At 42.8% G+C, this 21,508-nt stretch overlaps 2 protein-coding genes across 2 annotated transcripts; one reads left to right on the top strand and one right to left on the bottom strand.

Annotated features, from left to right (window-relative positions):
* Positions 1 to 583: 583 nt before the first annotated feature.
* Positions 584 to 6,776, bottom strand: LOC308085388 (microfibril-associated glycoprotein 4-like). Its single transcript, XM_080428539.1, has 5 exons — positions 6,189 to 6,776; positions 5,073 to 5,130; positions 3,548 to 3,665; positions 2,384 to 2,538; positions 584 to 976 (listed from the first exon to the last, which is right to left on the bottom strand). Exons 1-5 carry the CDS (start codon positions 6,278 to 6,280, stop codon positions 731 to 733), a joined length of 669 nt encoding a protein of 222 aa, XP_080284665.1. The 5' UTR covers positions 6,281 to 6,776; the 3' UTR covers positions 584 to 730.
* An 11,619-nt stretch (positions 6,777 to 18,395) lies between these two features.
* On the top strand, positions 18,396 to 20,473 carry LOC308085595 (vitelline membrane outer layer protein 1-like). Its single transcript, XM_080428811.1, has 3 exons — positions 18,396 to 18,580; positions 19,145 to 19,263; positions 19,838 to 20,473. Exons 1-3 carry the CDS (start codon positions 18,428 to 18,430, stop codon positions 20,130 to 20,132), a joined length of 567 nt encoding a protein of 188 aa, XP_080284937.1. The 5' UTR covers positions 18,396 to 18,427; the 3' UTR covers positions 20,133 to 20,473.
* The last annotated feature ends 1,035 nt before the right edge of the window (positions 20,474 to 21,508 follow it).

Genomic DNA, 21,508 nt, shown 5'->3' with positions numbered 1-21,508 from the left:
TGCCAGAAAGTACACGGACCTTGTAGATCTGCTATTTTAAAATAAATCTTGAGAAAAAAAGTGCAAAATGTATGAATATATTTGAAACACAAATCTGGTACAGGGTCCCTGGCAGAAATGATTGTTTCAGATAAGGGTCCTTGGACAAGTACACATTTATTTAAAAACAAGCCCAAAAAAAACTTAACCTGCAACTACCAATATTAAATACATTAAATATTACATACAAAGTCCCAGAGTCGCTTATAATAAGCAGACATGGCAACACTGGTCAGCATGCTGTATGTTGTTGTTGTGGGAACTGGGAGGAGAAAGTTACAATGTAGGTCGCACCTCAAACAGCCTCCCCCTCCCCACAAGGAAGGGCAGTGCACCAAAGCATTGTTGTCATTGTAAAGGTCCTTACACACCGGGGCGATTTTTTTCATGCGAATAATATGTTTTTTTTAAAAACCTTATAAAGTCAATGCAAGCTTCCACACCAGTTTCGCGGAGCGAAAAAAGCGTCTTTTAATTATTCGGAACGAGTCCGAATTTTGCGTATATTCGCATATTCGCCGGTGTGTAACCTCCTTAATAATGCAGCAGTCCAGTCAGACCCTAGTCAAACACACAGACTACTTTATTTTTCTGGCCATAGGGTTCAAATTTTTAATTTAGCTACTGTTATCTACTACAAATACTATTAACATTGAGTGACTGCAGATTCTTCCAGAGGTGAAATTTTCCTTTAAGAATCACGTCTGATCTTCATGGATATACAGAATATTTTATGGTGCAAGGTTTTATTCTGCCACAGGTAGAAGCCATTGGGGTTGTTGTAGTGACAGCTGTGGTCGTCGTGCCAGAACGCACCGTGATACTGATTAGCGCATGTCTTGTTCCACTGCTCCTGGTTCTTGTCGAAGGTGGAGAACTTGCGTCCGTTGCGATGTGTCATGGAGTCCCCCGCGCCTCCCTCCTTGAAGCCTGACACCTACGACAGTGGGGGACAGTTTACAACTTACGTTTAACTTGAGTACTGTTCACTTGAAGGACTTCACTTTTTCAACCTATCTTCATATAATTGGTCCTCACTACATTTATCTCCTCGGTCTGTGTCTCATACGAGGGCTGTGGACACTTCAGATACCCGCCTACCAGTGACATCATCGTTAGGCAGGTTTATTTTTTCAAACAAGATTTAAAATGTTTAATTTTTATATTTATTAACACAAGAACAATGGCTTCCTTCATAGCATGCTAACTTTCCAGGAATAGAAAGCCTGCTGTTTCTATTAGCATGGATTCCCCATCGATGATGTCACTGGTAGGCGGGTTTCTAAACTGTCCACAGCCCTCCTCTGAGACACAGACTGATTAGACAAAAATTGTGCCATATTATAAATAGCATTAGTGAGGACCAATTATACAGTATGAAGATAGGTTGAAAATGGGTGAAGTCGTCCTTTAAGTACAATTTGTTTTTGAATATCTGTACTTTACCTGAGTATGTAAATGTTTTGGGGGATAGGCCTACTTATGACATTCACATGACATTCACATGACATTCACATGACATTTCAAAGACAAATATTGTCTCCACTACATGTCTAGGAAGGGGGCAAAAGTACCACTTAACGCCTTAACTAAACACTTAAGCCGGTGCCTCTACTGGTTCTACACAGTGGTGGAAAGTAACTAAGTACATTTACTCAAGTACTGTACTAAAGTACAATTTTGAGGTACTTTTACTTTACTAGAGTATTTCCAACGGTCAATACTTTTACTTTTACTCCACTACATCTCAGAAGCAAATATTGTACTTTTACTCCACTACAATTATTTGAAGTTACTAGTTACTTTGCCAATATAAATTATTACATTATAAAACATACATTAACCACTTTAGCCCTATTTTTACCTGGGCTATTTGAAAATAGCCGATCTACAAGCTCACAACGCGTCGCATCGCGACGCGTAGTGAGCTTGTAGATCTGCTATTTTCAAACAGTTTAGTACTTTTATTTTTGGTACTTTAAGTACATTTCGATATCAATACTGTACTTTTACTCAAGTAGATTTTGAATTACGGACTTTTACTTACAGAATACTTCTACATTGCAGTATTGATACTTTTACTTAAGTAAAACATTTGAGTACTTTTTCCACCACTGGTTCTACATGAGTGAAGTTTAGAGCCTTCGTCGCACTCCTCCCGACCAACACTCCCTGCTGACAGGTGCCGCCCCCAGCCCGTAGGAATATACATGTGTAACAAGTATCACCTTCCCCGGCCCCGGCTTCCCTCCCCCAAACACGGGCCAAAATTGTGTTGTCCATGGGTTGTCCATTTATTTTATTTTTTTACAGTCTATGGTTGTATGTAGATTTTTCTTTGGACCTGCAGGTTGTAGTCGGTCGCCTCGGAGCCCACAGAGAAGTGGGAGTAAAAAGCGAAGGCCGTGTTCCCCTCAAAGTCCTCCACTTCCAGCCTCAGATGGTACCGCTGGTCCCTGGTGAGGAGATGCATGTAGTCCAGTCCCAGCCAGAACTCGGCTGTTGGGGGGGGTGGACAAAGTATATTGTCACTGTTGGCCAGAAACCTTGTATATATCCACATTTCAACTTGTAATGATTTTTTTTTTGGGGGGGGGGGGGGGGTGTTGTGTGAATTAATACTTCCTCATACTACAGTGTCACAAAAAAGTAGCAAAAATAGCCGATCTACAAGGACAAAACGCGTTGCAGATGTGAGATGTTGTGAGCTTGTAGATGGCTATTTTCACTATTTCATAACTGTTTTTTTTGTGTTGTTTTTTATAATAACAAAAAAGTTATCGTTTACCATGTTTCCAGCCGGCAGCAACAAAGTACTGTTAAATTAGGCTTTGTTAGGTCTAATGGAAATTCTTATTAGACCATAAGGTAGGAAGTATTTTGTATAATTAATAAGGGTTTAACAGTGTTTGTTTCTGTCTAATTAAAAAAGAAAAACATTATTTCTAATCACGCCTTATTACTTTACTTACTTTACTTTATTTATTTATTTCCAGGACAGTGCATATTAATTAACCTTTCAGTCAATAAACATGATATCATGTAAATATGCCAGATTTAGCTATCAGCTAATTTTCATCCATAGTCCCACATACAAATACACCACAGCTACAACATGACAAAACAGAGAGAACTTACAACTGCCTAAAAACCATTTTTTAAGGATACCATACCTACTGTAGTTTAAACCCAACTAAAAACCCACTTTAATACCTACCAAAGTCTAATACCTAAACAATAGAATATCTAAAGCCTAATGTGAAATATATAAGATTTAAAAAGTATCAATATTATATATATAACATATTTGAGACATTTTTAAACATTGTTTTAGTTGTGTTTTGAGTACACAAGGTGGGGCTTTCCCTTAGAGTGACTGCGAGGCTATTCAGTCGTAAGCTTCCCTTGATGGAGAGGACATTCTGTCCAAAAGTGGTCTGCCTATAAGATGTCTAATCATGTGTACCGCGAATTAGGCTGCGACTGTTACTGTTTTAGCGCTACTTGCCTGCAGGGCTTCCAAAGCCGTCTTTGTACTGAGCCCAGGGTCTGTCGAAGTTGACATGTCTGTCCATCCTCCTCTGAATGACTGTCCATCCTCCGTCTGTGTCCATGTCACAGTACACCTGCATGGGGGTAGCACAGTAACCAAAGGACAGTACAGTTATATTTACTTGAGTACTGAGTAAAAAATATATATACACCGGCAGGCCTGGAATTTTATCTTTTTAGGGGCAAGGCCACTTGGCCTTTTAAATGTTTTGAGGGCGCAAAGGCCAAATACAAGGACAGCAAGGCCATCAAATAAAACTATATTATAAAAAAGATATTAAGTCCACTGAAATAATAAATGTAATTTAAGGGTTAAGAAAGAATTTGTATGAATTAGATATGAAGTATAACTATCAGTGAAATAAATACATTTTTGTACAAACTCCTGAAAAGGAGTTCAGAAGTTCATACTCAAGAGTCACTGGACTGGTTTGAAGATGTGGATGAGAACTGAGGAGGAGTAAAGAATTCAGAATATGGACAGTGAAAAAAAAAGGTAATTCTGTACTCTGTCTGATGACCTTATGTTCTGTAACTGTTGGCCCAAACAGCTTGTGTATTATTAGTCCATGTGTAGTGTGTTTATGTTCTGTTTGTCACGTACTCTGTGTCTCAGAAGTCACGTAGACTGTCTGAGTTTTCTTTGCAGCTGGCAAGGACCTTGATGTAACTATTTTTATGGCCTTCAAGGCCCCCCTGAAATGTATAACGGTATTGTTGCTGCCGGGCAGAAACCTCCTGAAATCTCCATATTTTAACACGTTGTGTTTTTTTGTAAATTAATGCCCTACTTGATCACTATACAGTGTCACACAAAAGAATAAAAAATAGCAGATATACAAGCTCGAAATGCATCGCTTTGCAGCTTGTCCATCTGCTATTTTTCTATTTGAATCCTGAAGTCAGTTTTGGACATATGAGGGTTCCACCCAACAGGGATGATGGATCTGTACTTAACTGGAGTGTTTGCATTTTTGGATACTTTCACTCCACTACATTTCAAAGACATACATTGTACTTTTGACTCCACTACTACTTCTAGGAAGGGAAAAGGGACATTTAACCACTTTAGCCCTATTTCAAAATCGAGCGAAAAAAAGCAGATCCACAAGCTCACAAAGTGTGGCGATGCAACGTGTTGTGAGCTCCTATAGATCTGCTTTTAAGTGGTTAATTCATGATGTCGTCTCGGTCAGGTGGAAACCTCATATGTCCAAAAATAGCAAAAATAGCTTTGAGTTGCGTATTGAGCTCGTGTGGACGATCTGATATTTGTGATACTTTTGTGTGACGCTGTGGTAGGGCATTGATTTACAAAAAAAACACAAAAAGAGGTTTCTGCGCGACAGCAACAATGTACTTTTTCCCTTCCTAGAAATGTAGTGCAGTCAAAAGTACAGTATTTATCTTTGCAATGTAGTGGAGTGAAAGTATCCAAAAATAGTGAATGTTAATGTACTTAGTTAGTGTCCAGTACCGACCTTGAAGGGTGTAGCATCGGGGTAGATGGTGTAGACGCCGCTCTGGGTGGAGACATTCCTGTGATCGCAATTATGAGGAGATAATCGCAATTATTTGTGCATAATCATCATAATTGTTTCCATGTTGCGGCTATTTCCGCTATTTTGGGAAAATGTTTGAAAATGACATTTTTCCAAAAATAGCAGAAATAAGCGAGCTTGTAAAACAAGCTCACAACTGAGAGCTAAATGTAGAACGGCTAATATATATATTTTGAGAGTATAAAGTTATGAAATATATCATTTATTTTGCATTTCGTCTATATATTTGCACTAGGTAGGCAGACTAGGCACTTGCGTGGAGCCCTGCCTAAAAAAAACCCTGAGCTTTGCTTGGAGCCCCTAACTTCTAAAATCCGCCCCTAGTAGTAGGCCCATGATCAAGGGAATTCATTTACAAAAAACACAAAAAGTTATATGGAGATGGGAGGTTTCTGCCCTGTGGAATTTTTGTTGACGAAGCCTAAAAGCCAAACAGAAATGTAATTGTTTTAATTTTATTTATGGGTTCCAATGTTCAATGACAAATCCGTGGCACCTACAAGCCCTTCAGCTTGGAGACACGCAAGATCATGATGGCAATGTTGGATAGGCATTATTACACAGGCGAGATGGGATTTAATGAGTTGAAGGAGCTGTATAGGGTTGCACCACCTGAATTCAAGTTCAGGTGGTGCAACCGGCCCTTCACTACGGAGCCCTAAAGTGACATGTTATATTAAGGTAAATTTTTTAGGTGTATGTAGCAGAAGGGGGGGGGGTGAATATGTATTTGTGGAGGATTCTTTTTTTTTCTTCATTGAAAAAATAAATCAACACGATAAAAAGATATTCATCCAAAAAGTATGTCTTTAATGTTTTTATTTCTGCTAATTAAAAAGTTTTTTTTTCACCCACTTATTAAAAAAACCTGCACACTTAAAAAAAACTAAACACAAACAACACCACATCTCCCTCTATGGGCTCACTATTCACAGCTCCTTGCGTTTCCACAACAAATAAAAAAAACACAATTAAATTGCCATTTGAGAGACAATTAGTGGTCCAGTAAAATGTTGACGGTGACAGAATGCCTACCTGTAGATGACAGCGCAGTCCTGCAGCATGGACAGGTCCTCACAGTGGACGCTTACTGCCACACACACCACCAATACAAGTAGCAGCATCATCTTGACCTGGTTCTATCCCGTGTTTCTCGCTCGACCTCTATCCTCTCCTCCTCACGAAAAAAAAACCCTCTATCCTCTCCGTACCCTTCCGTCAGAGAAAAAAACTAAACAAAAACTCTTTCCTCTCCCTTCTGACGAAAGTGAAAAAACTCTATTCTCTCCTCACAAAAAAAACCCTACAAACATTATTGAGCATGTGTGAAGAAAAAAATAATTTCACCCACTACACCTATTAGCCTGTGATGATGTGACGACAATAAAGCTGATTGAAAGCTTTCCGTTTGTGGTCCAGATCAGAGTGACACGTGTGAGCGTGTTGAGAGAATGATCAGGAGAATCGATGCACCAAAGCACTTGTATAAGCGGTCACGCAAGGATAACAGGTTTTTTAAATACCACACCAAAATAGATTTTTTGGTTCTCCTTCATTCCTTCTCCATTCCAGTAATAAGAGGCAAGAGCAGCCTCGTCCATCATTATCCTTACATTTATTTTTTGTCATTTGCCTGTGCACTCACTGCCAGAGGCGTACGCTCATTGGGGCCAACGAGGCCATGGCCCGGTCTGTAAAACCCAGCTCCCCCAGGGGAAAAAATCAACATAACGACATTAGCAGCTCTCACCCTATTCTGTTGTAGCCAACAGAAAGTCGCCTTTGTTTTCGAATCAGGCTTATTTGCATTCGGCCGAATTGTTAATGAGTGGCCATTAAAAACCGGTTTCCCCGTCAAACCGGTTCTCTTGCCAGGTAAACAGTATAAAGAGGGGCCAGAAATAACTCCACATTTCATTATTGTTGTGACTTAAGAATCTGGCCTGGTCAACGTTAGAACCCACCATATGCTACTGCTCACTGCACATCATTTCACACTATCAGCCGTGCCCAATATAAAGCCTATAAAGCCCTGCCCAATGTACACAACGAACGAAAAGCAGAAACACTTTCCCCACAGAAAGATGACACGTTTGTCGTGCAAACATTGCAATAGGGCAAGTGTTCAGTTACGCATATATATATATATATATATATATATATAATTTCAAAAGTTTAAACAAAAAATCACAACTTTTCATCAATTAAAAACAATTCCAAGTCCAACATGTTTCAAAAGAATTTCATAAATAAAATAATACAAGATTAAACAATAAATAAATTAAATGTTTAAGTAGTAAATGGCCCCAGCTGAACAGTATTTTAATGACGTCACGCGAACGCGCACACACACGGCACGCGCGCATTTGATTTGACCTTAAAGTAGAAAACATGTGTAACCATGGCAGAAATATAACAGATCAGAAACTAGAGGTTACGAATGTAACCCCGGTTTTAGTAGGTTCGGAGTTTACTACTCACTATGGGATATCAGCGCCCTCAGGCGATGAGACAGAGCAACACACACGCTCCCGGTGCCAATACTGATTGGCTAAGGGTATGTCACGAGTCCGGAAGACCCGGGAGTATAAAGCTCCCTCGTGACGTAGCCTCTTCCTCTTAACATTCTCCTCTCTGCATGCCAAATGCGCACAGAAAGGGGTGTCTGGTGAGTAGTAAACTCCGAACCTACTAAAACCGGGGTTACATTCGTAACCTCTAGTTTTACCACGGTTCTCCGTTTACTACTCACTATGGGATTCATAAACCCCCCTTGAGGTAATGAGCCACACAACCCTGACAACCCCGCACGCCCCTCAGCTCCTAGGTCACGTCCCCCCCGGACGTGACCTAAGACCCCCAGGCCATAGGTCCACGACCTCACGGCCCCTGGGCGCCCCCCCAGCCCACCGGGCTGGGGTGCGGGATAGATAACAAGAGTAGGCCCTGACAGACTCTAGAGTCTGCCTTATTCACTAACAGGCAGACACAGTCCGCCTCATAATAATGAGGAGCAGGGCCCTATCCCCAAGACACAGCCCTGCTGGTCCCAAGGAAACCTAAAGAGGAAGTCGGAAGATATGGAGAAAAGGCCCCAAGCCTACTCCCTATCCTCCACTGACCTGGAGGCAGCAGCCACACCCAGGACAGCGTGCGCCATTGATGACGCCGCCACGTCCAGACTGTAAAAAGCCGCAAAAGTCGACGGTGACGACCAATTTGCAGCCGCACAAATCTCCTGGATCGAAGCTCCCTTGTAGAGAGCCCAGGACGTAGCCATGCCTCTAGTAGAGTGGGCCCTCAGACCCCCCGGGACAGGGACACCACTACTCACATAAGCCAGCTTAATGGCATCACGGATCCATCTAGAAAGCGTCGCTTTGGTGACCGCCTTCCTCTGAACCCCCACGCCAAAAGAGACAAAGAGTTGTGTCGATGAGCGACTGGCCGCCGTCCTCTGGCAATAGAGCTTCAAAGCTCTCACCAGGCAGAGGCAATGTAACCGCCTGTCCTCCGCCGAAGCGAAGGGAGGCGGATGAAAAGCCACCAATTCAACCGGATCTGGGGCCACCACCCCGGTCTTTGTAACGAACGCCAGGTTTGGTTTAAGCAAAACCCTCCTGTCGTTGTTCAGAAAATTCATGCACTCCGGGCTCACCGCGCATGCAAGTCACTGACCCGTTTAGCCGTGGACAGGGCCACCAAAAGGACCGTTTTTAGACTAATGACCTTCAGGTCCATAGACTCAAAAGGCTCGAACGGGTGACGGCACAGTGCCTCCAGCACCACCGTCAAATCCCAGACTGGGAACAGTGGCCTGTTGACCGGTCTAGCTCTTCTGGCGTTCATAAATCGGCGCACGAAGTTATGCTGACCCACCGTCTTGCCATCGTCGAAACCTAGGTGGCAAGCCGAAATGGCAGCCAAATACACTTTCACCGTCGAGAAGGATAAACCCTGATTTAGCCTTCCCTGTAGAAAAGTAAGAATGCTGCCCACCGGGGCCTGGACAGCCACCACCACTGGTGACTGCTCCAGACACCAAGATGCGAACATATTCCATCTGACCTCGTAAGCTTCCCTTGTGGACATGGCCCTCGCACCCTGGATGGTAGCCACCACGTCAGGGGGGAGGCCACATGAATTCAAATTCGCCCTCTCACGGGCCAAACCCATAGGTCTAGGTCCTGAGGGCGCTCGTGGAACAGCTCGTTCCCTCCCTGCCTCACCAGGTCTGCCCTGGGAGGGAGGGGCAGAGGCGTATCGTAAAGGAGCGGAGCTATCTCCGACCTCCACGTACCCCATGCTGGAGCCACCAGCAACACCGACAACCCCTGGAGCCTGACCCTCTCCAAGGTGGGGAGGATCAACTCCATTGGCGGGAAGGCATAAAGCAGTTCGCTCGGCTAACTGTGTGCCAAGGCGTCCATGCCCATGGAACGGTCCCCCCTCTTCACTGAGAAGAACCGATAACACTTCGCGTTCTCTTCGGAGGCAAACAAATCGACCCGTGGGCGACCGAATCTGCGCCAGATATCCTTCGCCACTACCGGGTGGAGTGACCATTCCCCGTACCGGAGACCGCCCCTGGACAGCAAGTCCAATTAAGCAAAACTTCAACAGGCGTTATTGGAGAGATGCATTAATTATTATTAAATTATTATTTCTTCAATCTGACCAGGATTCAATGGGTTTCCCACATGTAAGATGAGAACACTATCCATTCTGCTACCACTACTACAGATACACTGTGCATTTAGCAAGACTGACTACCTACAGCAATGTTCTAATCAATGTGGAAAGCAAAACATTGGACATATCAGTTTTAAATGTCATGTTGTATTTGATGGGGAGGGTTAGGGGTGTCAAGAATTTCACAATACGATACATGTTGGGCATGATATCGATATGATATATTATTAATGTTCTTTTCTCATGTATCATCAACATTGGCCATCATCTTATAAATAACGTTATAAAGCAAGTTAGAAACAATTACAAAGTGCTTTGTACACACAAATAAATACAATTTGTGCAAGCTTAATGGAGAAGTGAAGTTCTCACTAACTATAAACCCATTGTTTCAGAGGACAGATAGACACTAATATAACAAATATAATATAATATAAGACTGCATAACTATAAATTCCACAAACCTCATATTTTTGTCATCTGGACTTTACCAACCAAGTGCAGCCTAGTTATTTCCAACAGCTAAAAAAAATCTATAATACCAGATACAGTATAATACAATCTTAGATTAGATGTAGGCCTATTTGAGAGTGCAGATGCATGTCACATTAACGAGCGTCAACGAGCATCAGCTGACACACAACACCTCCCCTCTGCAGTGCTTTAAACTGAAAGTGACTGACTGGAGTCTGTTTCATTTCTCTCCAAAATACCTTGAATATGATGGAGGACATGATTAATAATTACTATGAGTATGATAAGCTTTACATTTCATATCATACAGTAAAAACTCCTAACTTTCACCGGCAAAAAAAAAGAAAGTGTTTCTTTTTTATTAAAAAAACAATTAAAAAAATATTACGATACAGTATGACATCATGACAATACCTATCATCACATTTTAATACCACGATAGGCTATATCGTGACACAATAAATCGTGACACTTCTAGGCGGGGAGGGTTACTCTTTTTTTTGTAATCACTTGGGGAGGGTCATTGATTTATTTTTTTTGTCAAAGGGAGGGTCATGGCATTTTAGATCAGGGCACATACATTTCCTCCATGCCCCCATTTATGTAAATTTCGACTGGTCCCTAATGGGTTTCTCTGGTTCCTTCACTGTGGAAGGTACTGGACCATTTATTTTGGGGGTATTTTCTACTCTGTATTTCACTAGTCTTGTGTAGCCAGACAACAGGTCCACGACCTCAGTGAAGTTAGCACCCCATATGATGAAAACATGAATAAAAATGTTGACATTCTTTAGTGCTGGATTTGTGCTGCACCACGATCTCTGAATGAGTCTGGAACTACACCTCCTGAATGCTATATAGAGTCTGGAACTACACCTCCCAAAAGCTGAGGAAGGAAGCTGTCATCTGTCATTTCCGTTCACAAAAAATATATTGTAAAATAACTTAAAAACATATTTTTTATGTCAGGTTTCTCCCCGACATCGACAATATCAAACTGGGGGTCTTTGAAATTAAAAAGTTTGAGAAATACTGATTTAGAACTGCATTTGTTGGACACGTTCATTTTATCCAAAGAACCCTGTGTTCTACCGTTGTAGCTGTCCCAGAGATGGGTTGAATATTGGGGTGAAACAGCTTCCAAGTCAGCCTGTTATTCAACGGAGTAGCACTCCAATCCTTCCTTCCACTGAGAACAAACAAGAGCTCACAATACATGAAGTCTCACTGGTTCAAGCGTTACAAGAGTCCCTGACGCTGAATAAACTTGGCACCAGAGCCATTCATATTTACAGGAGATCCTTTAAAGTTCATTGAATGGAGCACCTGCTTCAAAGCCCTAATAGCTGTTAGTGACCCGATCGTTCACTTTGTGATACAAGCGCCAAATTTTCCACAAAGTTTCTTCTGGACCTACTTTTTCACAAAAGCCTGTTAGCCAAGCAAAAAAAAACAATATGGCTGCCATTTTCCAAAATGGCTGCTGGCGAAAGACATGCTATGTGGTTTTTGACCTGGATTGTGATTGGATAATCTTTCAACACCATTCAACCCCGCCTGTTTGTGGATGAACTCTGTAAACAACTTTGGTGTTGACTCTAGTTGTGTTGATTGGATCCTCTCCAATAGACACACATGTAGAGTAAGGTTTGCCATGTGAAGGAGGTGATGTGTTAAGAAGTTTGCATTTATATAACACTTTTCTCAAAAGCGCAATACTGTACACTCACACGCACATTCACACAGCTCATTTGGAGTAATTAGGGGTTCAGTCATTGTCTTGCTCAAGGACACTTTGGCACTATCCCAGAGGGAGCCGGGAATTGATATATATACAGTATATATGTATATATGTATGTATTTATGTATAAATGTATACGCACGCACGCACGCACACACACACACACACACACACACACACACACACACACACACACACACACACACACACACACACACACACACACACACACACACACACACACACACACACACACACCCACACACCCACACACACACACAATATATATGCAATTCCTTTCTAGTATATGGACTTCCTAAGTATATGGCATGGTTCATGCCAGATTTACACTACACTGTCTGTAACCAGCAGAACAGATGATCAAAATGAATGAATGAGATAAAAGGTCTGTCTTTAAAGGCCAGTCTAGGGATAAAAGCCCAGACCTGGACCAATGTCTGCATAGTGTTGCGCTGACCTGTGACCTGTTTTATGTGTACGACAAACAAATAAGGATCTTTTGAAAAAATAAATTCAGGGGGCTTATTTATCAAGTGTCAAAGTAGGACTGCTGATCTACAACCTTATCATTACTCTTTATGAGATGACAAGCTGTAGATTTCTCAACTTTCAACACTATTCAACCCCGCCTGTTTGTGGATGAACTCTGTAAACAACTCTCGTGTTGACTCTAGTTGTGTTGATTAGATCCTTTCCAATAGGAGATGGTGAGGCTGAATGAGAGCATGTCAGGTGAGCTCTGTTCATCTACTGCTTCACCCCAATGCTGTGTTCTGACTTCTGTAATTACTCATTTATATTATATATTATGACTGTCGGACAGTTTGATAACCGATATATCCTGAAGATTGACAATTGACCATGATGATGAATCATTCATGGCCCATGACCCTGATGACTCTCTTTTACAAATCCTACACAGACTCAATTTGGTCAGTTTCCCTAAACTGTTGACGCTAGTCCATACCTGGTGAAGTGCGCAGTCAAAAGTATTTGCAAATGTGGGGTTATACACAGTAGGCTATATGCGCGTGCGTCCCGTGACCTCCGGACTCATAGGCTGCCTTTCTTCTCATTGAGCTAGAGATATGATAGCCCTGGTAGTGTCTGTTGATATATATGTCTTTCCGTCCCTGATGGACCAAGCCTCTGTTTTGCTAACTACTCGAGATCACACACACACACACACACACACACACACACACACACACACACACACACACACACACACACACACACACACACACACACACACACATGCACAGTACGTTGTAATAACACACCATATTTCCTTCATAAAATGCACCTGTCTCTCTGAAATAAAGCCTCATTGTTCACAACAAACATTTCTTAAGAACCAGGAAGAGTGTAGATGCAGGACTGGGGAAACCCCAGTCCTGCATCTACACCCCAGTTTAGTTGTGTACTCGCACACACACGCACACGCGCGCACACACACACACACACACACACACACACACACACACACACACACACACACACACACACACACACACACACACACACACACACACACACACACACACACACACACACACACACACACACACACACAGAAGAATCAATCAGAATTAATCAGCTTTATTGTCACATCACAGGTTTACAGAAGTAAAAAGTCAGTCAAATTAGTTTTCGTGCATAGTTCCCATCGTATCGTTATTTCCATTGAGAAGGGGAAGAAGAAGAGGGGATGGGGGGCAAGTGGGAAAGGAGATCAAACAAGAGAACAAAAAAAATAAAATATATATATATATATATATATTCACAAAAGTACCTGAGATAAGATATAAAGGTGCGTGAGCATATAGCAGATACACTTTTGGACGTAAGGTGCTAGAAAAAACACAATAAATAAATAATAAAAAAGAGAAAAGTCAGTGCGTTATGGGATTAAGGTGCAAAATGTCAGTGTGTCGACCGCATAATCTACATAAAGTAGACTGACACTGGTATAATCTGCAAGTAAGTCCATGAGGAAGAGCTGATGCTCTGAAGGCTCATTCATGCCTTGTTCAGCAGTCTGATGGCAGCCGGGTGAAAACTGTTCAAGAACCTGGTAGTGCTGCTCTTGATACTGCGGTAGGCCCCAATTGCCCGGCCGCAGTCGTTGTAGGGGTTTGAACAGTTTATGACTTCGGTGGTACTTGTCCTTGACCTTGATGATGCGCTGGGCTTTGACTACACACCGCTTTTTGTACAGTACCTGGAGCGCGGGGAGCTCGCCTCCCATTATGCGGTCTGCCGATCGTACCACTCGCTGTAGGCTTATCTTTTTTCGGGTTGTACATGCAGTTTCCATACCAGGCCGTAACACAGCCTGATAGAAAGCCTTCAACTGAGCTGTTGTAGTACAGCCTGAGCCACGTGCACAGTATGATGCAATAACGCACGTACATTTCCTTCGCAAAATGCACCTGTCTGTCTGAAACAAAGCCTCATTGTTCACAACAAACATTTCTTAAGAACCAGGAAGAGTGTAGATGCAGGACTGGGGAAACCCCACTGGACGAATTACAACACACATCACAACAACAGATCACAAACATCTGCAGTGGAATGAAAAGTGGAATGAGGCCAGTGGTGCATGAGCCCTAGCCTGGTAAACCCTCCCTCCGGAAATCTCATTTCCATTTGATTTCAGGAGTGAGTCTGGCATGAAGGCTTGTCTGGGCGTTTCTAGCCCGTACACCAAATGGACGAGCCTATCAGCGTCGTCGCTCATTGTTCTGTGATTGACAGCGACAGTTGGCCAATCAGGTGGCGAGTTCGAGTGAGCCCGAATGAAGCCGAGTGCAGCCTGAGTGCAGCCGACAAAAGACGAACGGCAGCCATTGTTGTTGTGCGTTGTCTTCACTTCTTACTTTCGGTTTTAAAACGCTCTCAAACTTATTTTTTGAGGCACGGAATTTACTTATAAGATATCGCTTGGATAGAATGTAGTTGTTTAACTTCATATATGTGGTAAATTAATCATGACAGAGCCTATTTAAAAAAAAAGAATTCAGAGAACCGGCAGGGGCGGGCAGTGACACGCATGTATCCGAATAAGGCAACCTATTTTGGGCATGGCCATCTCAAAAGTTCCGTTGCGTCACATTATAGTCCATGGGCCACAGAGCCTAGCCCCTCCACGTGCCAGAGCCTCCGCTCTCCCCCATTCCTGGCAGAGTAGTTTCAGACAAGCGTATTGAGTGGCCCTGTCTTTCCCTATTTAGGACTGACCGTATAGCTACCTGGGACGTAAGTCGGGGCTTGATCAACCCTGGCTGGGTCACCTGGGTGAGGGTGTATGTTGCGAGACCCGAAACATCCTATGACCCCAGGCTACAACACTGATGATACGTCCCAGGTGCATCCATGTGATGTTTTTTCGTTATAGTTATTCTATTTATAGTGGCTCATAGGAATTTATAGACTATGTGACAACCAGGAATAGATTGGTGACCACCGGAGAGACGGGTGACAGCCAGAATGTAGACGGCATCCGGGAGCAGTTTGGGTTGGCGCCCCAGTCTGTGTCTTCCGTGAGGAAGGAGCCCAACAAATCCACGGTGAGGCCTTTAGGAGGACCATTCAAGCAAGACGCAAAGGGAGCCTGCAGTACCACCACGGGCCAAGACACCATTACACCAGAATGAAATGTTTGGAGCGGGGGAGTCTGGTGCAACGCTCAGGTCCTGGACCTGGTGAGACGGAGGAGGAGCCCGGCCAGGAGGCCATCCACAGAGCCTAGCCCCTCCACGTGCCAGAGCCTCCGCTCTCCCCCATTCCTGGCAGAGTAGTTTCGGACAAGCGTATTGAGTGGCCCTGTCTTTCCCTATTTAGGACTGACCGTGGGTAGCTACCTGGGACGTAAGTCGGGGCTTGATCAACCCTGGCTGGGTCACCTGGGTGAGGGTGTATGTTGCGAGACCCGAAACATCCTATGACCCCAGGCTACAACACTGATGATACGTCCCAGGTGCATCCATGTGATATTTTTTCGTTATAGTTATTCTATTTATAGTGGCTCATAGGAATTTATAGACTATGTGACAACCAGGAATAGATTGGTGACCACCGGAGAGACGGGTGACAGCCAGAATGTAGACGGCATCCGGGAGCAGTTTGGGTTGGCGCCCCAGTCTGTGTCTTCCGTGAGGAAGAAGCCCAACAAATCCACGGTGAGGCCTTTAGGAGGACCATTCAAGCAAGACGCAAAGGGAGCCTGCAGTACCACCACGGGCCAAGACACCATTACACCAGAATGAAATGTTTGGAGCGGGGGAGTCTGGTGCAACGCTCAGGTCCTGGACCTGGTGAGACGGAGGAGGAGCCCGGCCAGGAGGCCATCCACAGAGCCTAGCCCCTCCACGTGCCAGAGCCTCCGCTCTCCCCCATTCCTGGCAGAGTAGTTTCGGACAAGCGTATTGAGTTGCCCTGTCTTTCCCTATTTAGGACTGACCGTGGGTAGCTACCTGGGACGTAAGTCGGGGCTTGATCAACCCTGGCTGGGTCACCTGGGTGAGGGTGTATGTTGCGAGACCCGAAACATCCTATGACCCCAGGCTACAACACTGATGATACGTCCCAGGTGCATCCATGTGATGTTTTTTCGTCATTGGCCCAGGCCAGAATTTTCACTAATCAGGGACACTCAAGGTGGCAAACTCTAGTTTGGTATTTTGAAAAGGTCTATATATCTAGATAATATTTCAACATGATAGCCCTTCCCAAGTAGTAGCTTAGTCCCAGTTATCAGCCTTCAATGACACCAACCATTCCAAAGAATGAAACAATTCTGTAACTTTTTTTGAATAGAACATGTCATACAGAGGGAAAAAAAAACATTATTCAATCTCTTTCATTCACTTATTTAACCACATGAACCCTAGTATGCCTATTCTGGGGCGAACATTCAGCAAATGGCATGTCTACAATCTCACAACACCACACGTTGTGATACGATGTGAACAGCATTTTCACTAATCGGGGTCACTCAAGTGCAACATTTGCTAATTCTAGTTTTGTATTTTTGAATAGGTCTATATCCCTAGATTATATTTAATCATGATAGCCTTCCCCAAGTGGTAGCTTAGTCACAGTTATCAGTCTTCAAAGACAGCAACCATATATTCAAATAATCAAGAAAGCGCGCCACTTTTCTTTAATAGAGGACATGTCATACAGAGGGAAAAAAATATGAATTTTCTCTCTTTCATTCACTTTAATCAATGAACGTCATCATAACTGTCATACCAATCTCAATTATTCAGTATTCGTCATCGTCATCATTATCATCATCATAATCCGTTTTGTAATAATAATCAAAATCTACAAAGTAACTTGTAACTTAAGTTTTAAAAAAAACTTGTAGTAGAGTAAAAGTACAACATTTGCCCCTGAGATGTAGAATAGAAGTAAAAGTACTGCAAATTGGAAATACTCCAGTAAAGTAAAAAATCCTCAAAAGTGTATTTAAGTACTGTACTTGAGTAAATGTACTTAGTTACTTTACACCACTGGTAGCAACATATGTTTGTTCAGAAAACTGGCGGAACGCTGTGGTGTCACGCGAAGCGCCCAGTGCACCCCTGATCACCACATCAGGTGTGTGTTTATGACAAGCAGCACCCACAGCATCGGTGCGTATGACCTCAGGTGTGTGTTTTACCTTGTGATATTAACTATGTACAGTTTGTACACTTCTCTGGGGCATGACGGGATCTGTTTTCTGTATGGGTTGTACGTATACTTGTCTAAAAAGCCCGTAGCACTTGCCCTAGCCTTGACGACCTTGCAGGATTATGCAAAGGCTAAAATGTAATTTAGATTTCAATTATTAAATTAAATGGCATTCAAAAGGCAAATATTTGTAATTATGTTTCTTTGATGTTTGACAAGGATTTGTTAGAACATGCATTAAACGTTTATTAATTCGAATGTGTAGATATTTTAGCGGTCCTTAATCTAAACAAGTGGCAGTTTGGTGCCACGGTGGCGCAATCTCGTGCATTTCATTTGCACACACACACGCGCACACACACGCACACGCACACACACACACACACACACACACACACACACACACACACACACACACACACACACACACACACACAGTACACAGTACACACCCCATTTCCTTCGTAAAATGCACCTGCTGTCTGTCTGAAACAAAGCCTCATTGTTCACAACAAACATTTCTGAAGAGTGTACATGTCGTCTGCATACAGGTTCCTTATCACAGTGAAATGAAATGTGGGATGAGGCCAGTATATGATATGAGCTCAACCAGCCCTTATAAAAACCGAGACGATTTCAACTTAAACATGAGTCTGCAGCAATGTTCCTGACCCTCCTGCTCGTTTTCGCTCTCTCTACAAACTCCCTGACGGAAGGGGGAACAATTTCGGTCTATAATGGACAACATTGGGGTACTTGGTCCTATTGGGAGTTTTGCCCACATGGCACATACGCTGGAGGCTTCAGCATTCGGGTGAGAAAATTTACTTCTTACATTACAGTTTAATGTACTAGGCCTACTGTATTCCATTGCACACTCTTTTTGTTTTAGTATTTTGCTACTGAATGCTAAATGTTTCCCCCTCACTGTTAAGAAGAATATGCATAGCCGAATCATCATGACATCACCACAACCAAACAACCAACATGTATTTCCGGGTAGATAACACCGGCAGCGTTGCATTGGAGCAGTATTACTTATTAAACTTATTTCTGGAAGAACACTTATGATATTGTTATTATACACATAATGACACTAGTATGGGACTTACCCCCAATCCAACCTTTGATACTGAGTGCCAACTACCAAGCAGGGAAGCAATGGGTAAATAGTTGGATCTACTATTTATTATTTTTTGTTGACATTTTTTAAAATATTTTTGTAACATTTTAACAACACAAATCTTGTATTTCGGTCCCTGGCACAAAATATTTTTCAGATGGGGGCCAAATACATAATAATTTTGGGGTCCTTGACATGAAAAAAGTTTGAGAACCACTGTTTCTATGCTCTTCTCGGTCTGCATGTCTCTCACAGGTGGAGGGCAGACAGGGCAGAGGTGATGACACAGCAGTGAATGGCATCAAACTGCTATGTATGAGGAGGACTGATTTCAGTACCGTTGATACAGGTTCCGTGACATCACATTCCGGATAGTAAGCATAATAATCACCTCAGACCACCACAAGGCTTTGTGTCAAAAACAACGCATGGGTACCGAGTCTATTGTGTCTGTAGCCTGGGATCAATACCATTTTCGTTTTTCTGATCCGGTCTGGAGCGGAAATAACTTTATGGCATCAGGCGGCCGGAACCCACGACCGGAATCAAACGCGCTGTGCACCTCCAAAATGATTCCCCTAGTTAAAAATGTGTTTAGTTTGGTATAATTGTTTTGTTTCTTTACTTATAATAATCGTTTGGTATATCCATCTTTTATTCTAACTCGTAACACGACTAGCGAGACTAAACTAATTGATTTTGCATTATGTGGGGAACAAAAACAATGCGACATTCACACGGCTCAGTTTTAGAATGAATACCAGGCTTTCCTCGGTGGTGGAAAGCCTGGTGATGCGAGGTTCTTGTGTCCCTTTACCACTTCAATTTTCTTTAAGTTTCAGGACAATAATTTTGCCATTCTATTGTTTGTTTCAGTATATTTGATACACATTAACAATGAATAAAAGGGTTCCTATGTTTTTCCCCCCTTTTTTTCTTTTCTCCTAGCTGGGGACACTGGCGGTCTGACCGCCGGTGCCACAACAGAGGTAAGCTGGTAGCTTTCCAGCTGAATGTGGAGTCTAGCCAGGGTTCCGGGGATGACACGGCCGTCAATGACGTCAACTTCAAGTGCGACAACGGCAACGTGCTCCATGGCTCTTCTGGCCTCAGCTGGGGTCACTGGGGGAGCTGGAGCTCCACTTGCAGCACAGGAATCTGTGGCATCAGGACAAGCGTGGAGGGGAAGCAAGATGGTGATGACACTGCACTAAACGATGTGCAATTTCATTGCTGTTCTTAAAGGAGATAATGATCTGCCCTCACTGTCAAACTCTGTCACTCTCTCACTGTCTGTGGTATATTGATACAGACGCCATAGGGCAATCTTTCCTTGGCTAACTCTGTACAATATATAACAATTAATTAAAAACCAATCATAAACATTTACTCAGCTATTGATTAAACATTAACAAATGTTATAGCACATTTTCAACATTTTAGATGATCTGTTGAGCATTGAATGGTGTTCATGTGTAGTAACACATTTGTAAATGCATTTTTTTCCCTCTTTTTCTCTTACATACAAATCATTTGAAACGTAAATGTTTCAATTATTAAATTAAATGGCATTCAAAAGGCAAATATTTGTAATTACAGTATGTTTCTTTGATGTTTGACAAGGATTTGTTAGAACATGCATTAAACGTTTATTAATTAGAATGTGTAGATATTTTAGCGGCCCTTAATCTAAACAAGTGGCAGTTTGGTGCCACGGTGGCGCAATCTCGTGCATTTCATTTGCACACACACACGCGCACACACACGCACACGCACACACGCGCACACACACACACACACACACACACACACACACACACACACACACACACACACACACACACAGTACAGTGCGTTGCAATATACAGTAACACCCCATTTCCTTCGTAAAATGCACCTGCTGTCTGTCTGAAACAAAGCCTCATTGTTCACAACAAACATTTCTGAAGAGTGTACATGTCGTCTGCATACAGGTTCCTTATCACAGTGAAATGAAATGTGGGATGAGGCCAGTATATATGAGCTCAACCAGCCCTTATAAAAACCCTGACGATTTCAACTTAAACATGAGTCTGCAGCAATGTTCCTGACCATCCTGCTCGTTTTCACTCTCTCTACATACTCCCTGACGGAAGGGAGAAGAATCATAGTTAACTAGAAAAAGTGCTCCTCGGAGCACAGGTCTCCGCCAGGTCAGGGACATTATTGTGGCCTCCTGGTGGCGCTATAATAGGCCAATGTGAAAAGGGTGCCATTTATTCTTAGGTCGTTCACGGCAATTGGACACTGCATTCATGATTTGAGGCATTTTGTTCCAAAAAATTGTTTTGCTAAATTAGACCTGCTGGTGGCGCTATAACAGGCCAATGTGAGAAAGGGTGGCATTTCTTCCTTGGCCTAGGGGGAATGTGTTTGTGAAATTTCACGGAAATCGCAAGCTGCGTTCAGGATTTGAGGCATATTGTTCAAAACGGACCAATCCTGCAAAATTTGGAAGCCAACCTTAGCCAATGAGGATGGAATATGGGAAATCGGACAGATCCGTGTTGATCACATGACTATAGAGATACTGTGTTTGGATAAAATCTGTAGGAGTAATGGTTTTGCACAAATCGGCTT

Source organism: Gymnoscopelus braueri, assembly GCF_963280865.1.
Source record: "Gymnoscopelus braueri genome assembly, chromosome: 5".
Classification (NCBI taxonomy): domain Eukaryota; kingdom Metazoa; phylum Chordata; class Actinopteri; order Myctophiformes; family Myctophidae; genus Gymnoscopelus; species Gymnoscopelus braueri.
The sequence above is the reverse complement of the archived record's forward strand: the minus strand, read 5'-3'. Positions and strand labels throughout refer to the sequence as shown.

What these genes read in the sequence shown, in the direction of transcription:
- LOC308085595 (XM_080428811.1), top strand. Translation starts at nt 18,428, where the DNA reads ATGTTCCTGACCCTCCTGCTCGTTTTCGCTCTCTCTACAAACTCCCTG. An exon ending in CTGGAGGCTTCAGCATTCGG is followed by an intron (nt 18,581 to 19,144) that starts GTGAGAAAATTT and finishes TGTCTCTCACAG; the next exon opens with GTGGAGGGCAGACAGGGCAG. An exon ending in GTGACATCACATTCCGGATA is followed by an intron (nt 19,264 to 19,837) that starts GTAAGCATAATA and finishes CTTTTCTCCTAG; the next exon opens with CTGGGGACACTGGCGGTCTG.
- LOC308085388 (XM_080428539.1), bottom strand. Translation starts at nt 6,280, where the DNA reads ATGATGCTGCTACTTGTATTGGTGGTGTGTGTGGCAGTAAGCGTCCAC. An exon ending in CCGATGCTACACCCTTCAAG is followed by an intron (nt 3,666 to 5,072) that starts GTCGGTACTGGA and finishes ACCCCCATGCAG; the next exon opens with GTGTACTGTGACATGGACAC. An exon ending in CGGCTTTGGAAGCCCTGCAG is followed by an intron (nt 2,539 to 3,547) that starts GCAAGTAGCGCT and finishes CCCCCCCAACAG; the next exon opens with CCGAGTTCTGGCTGGGACTG.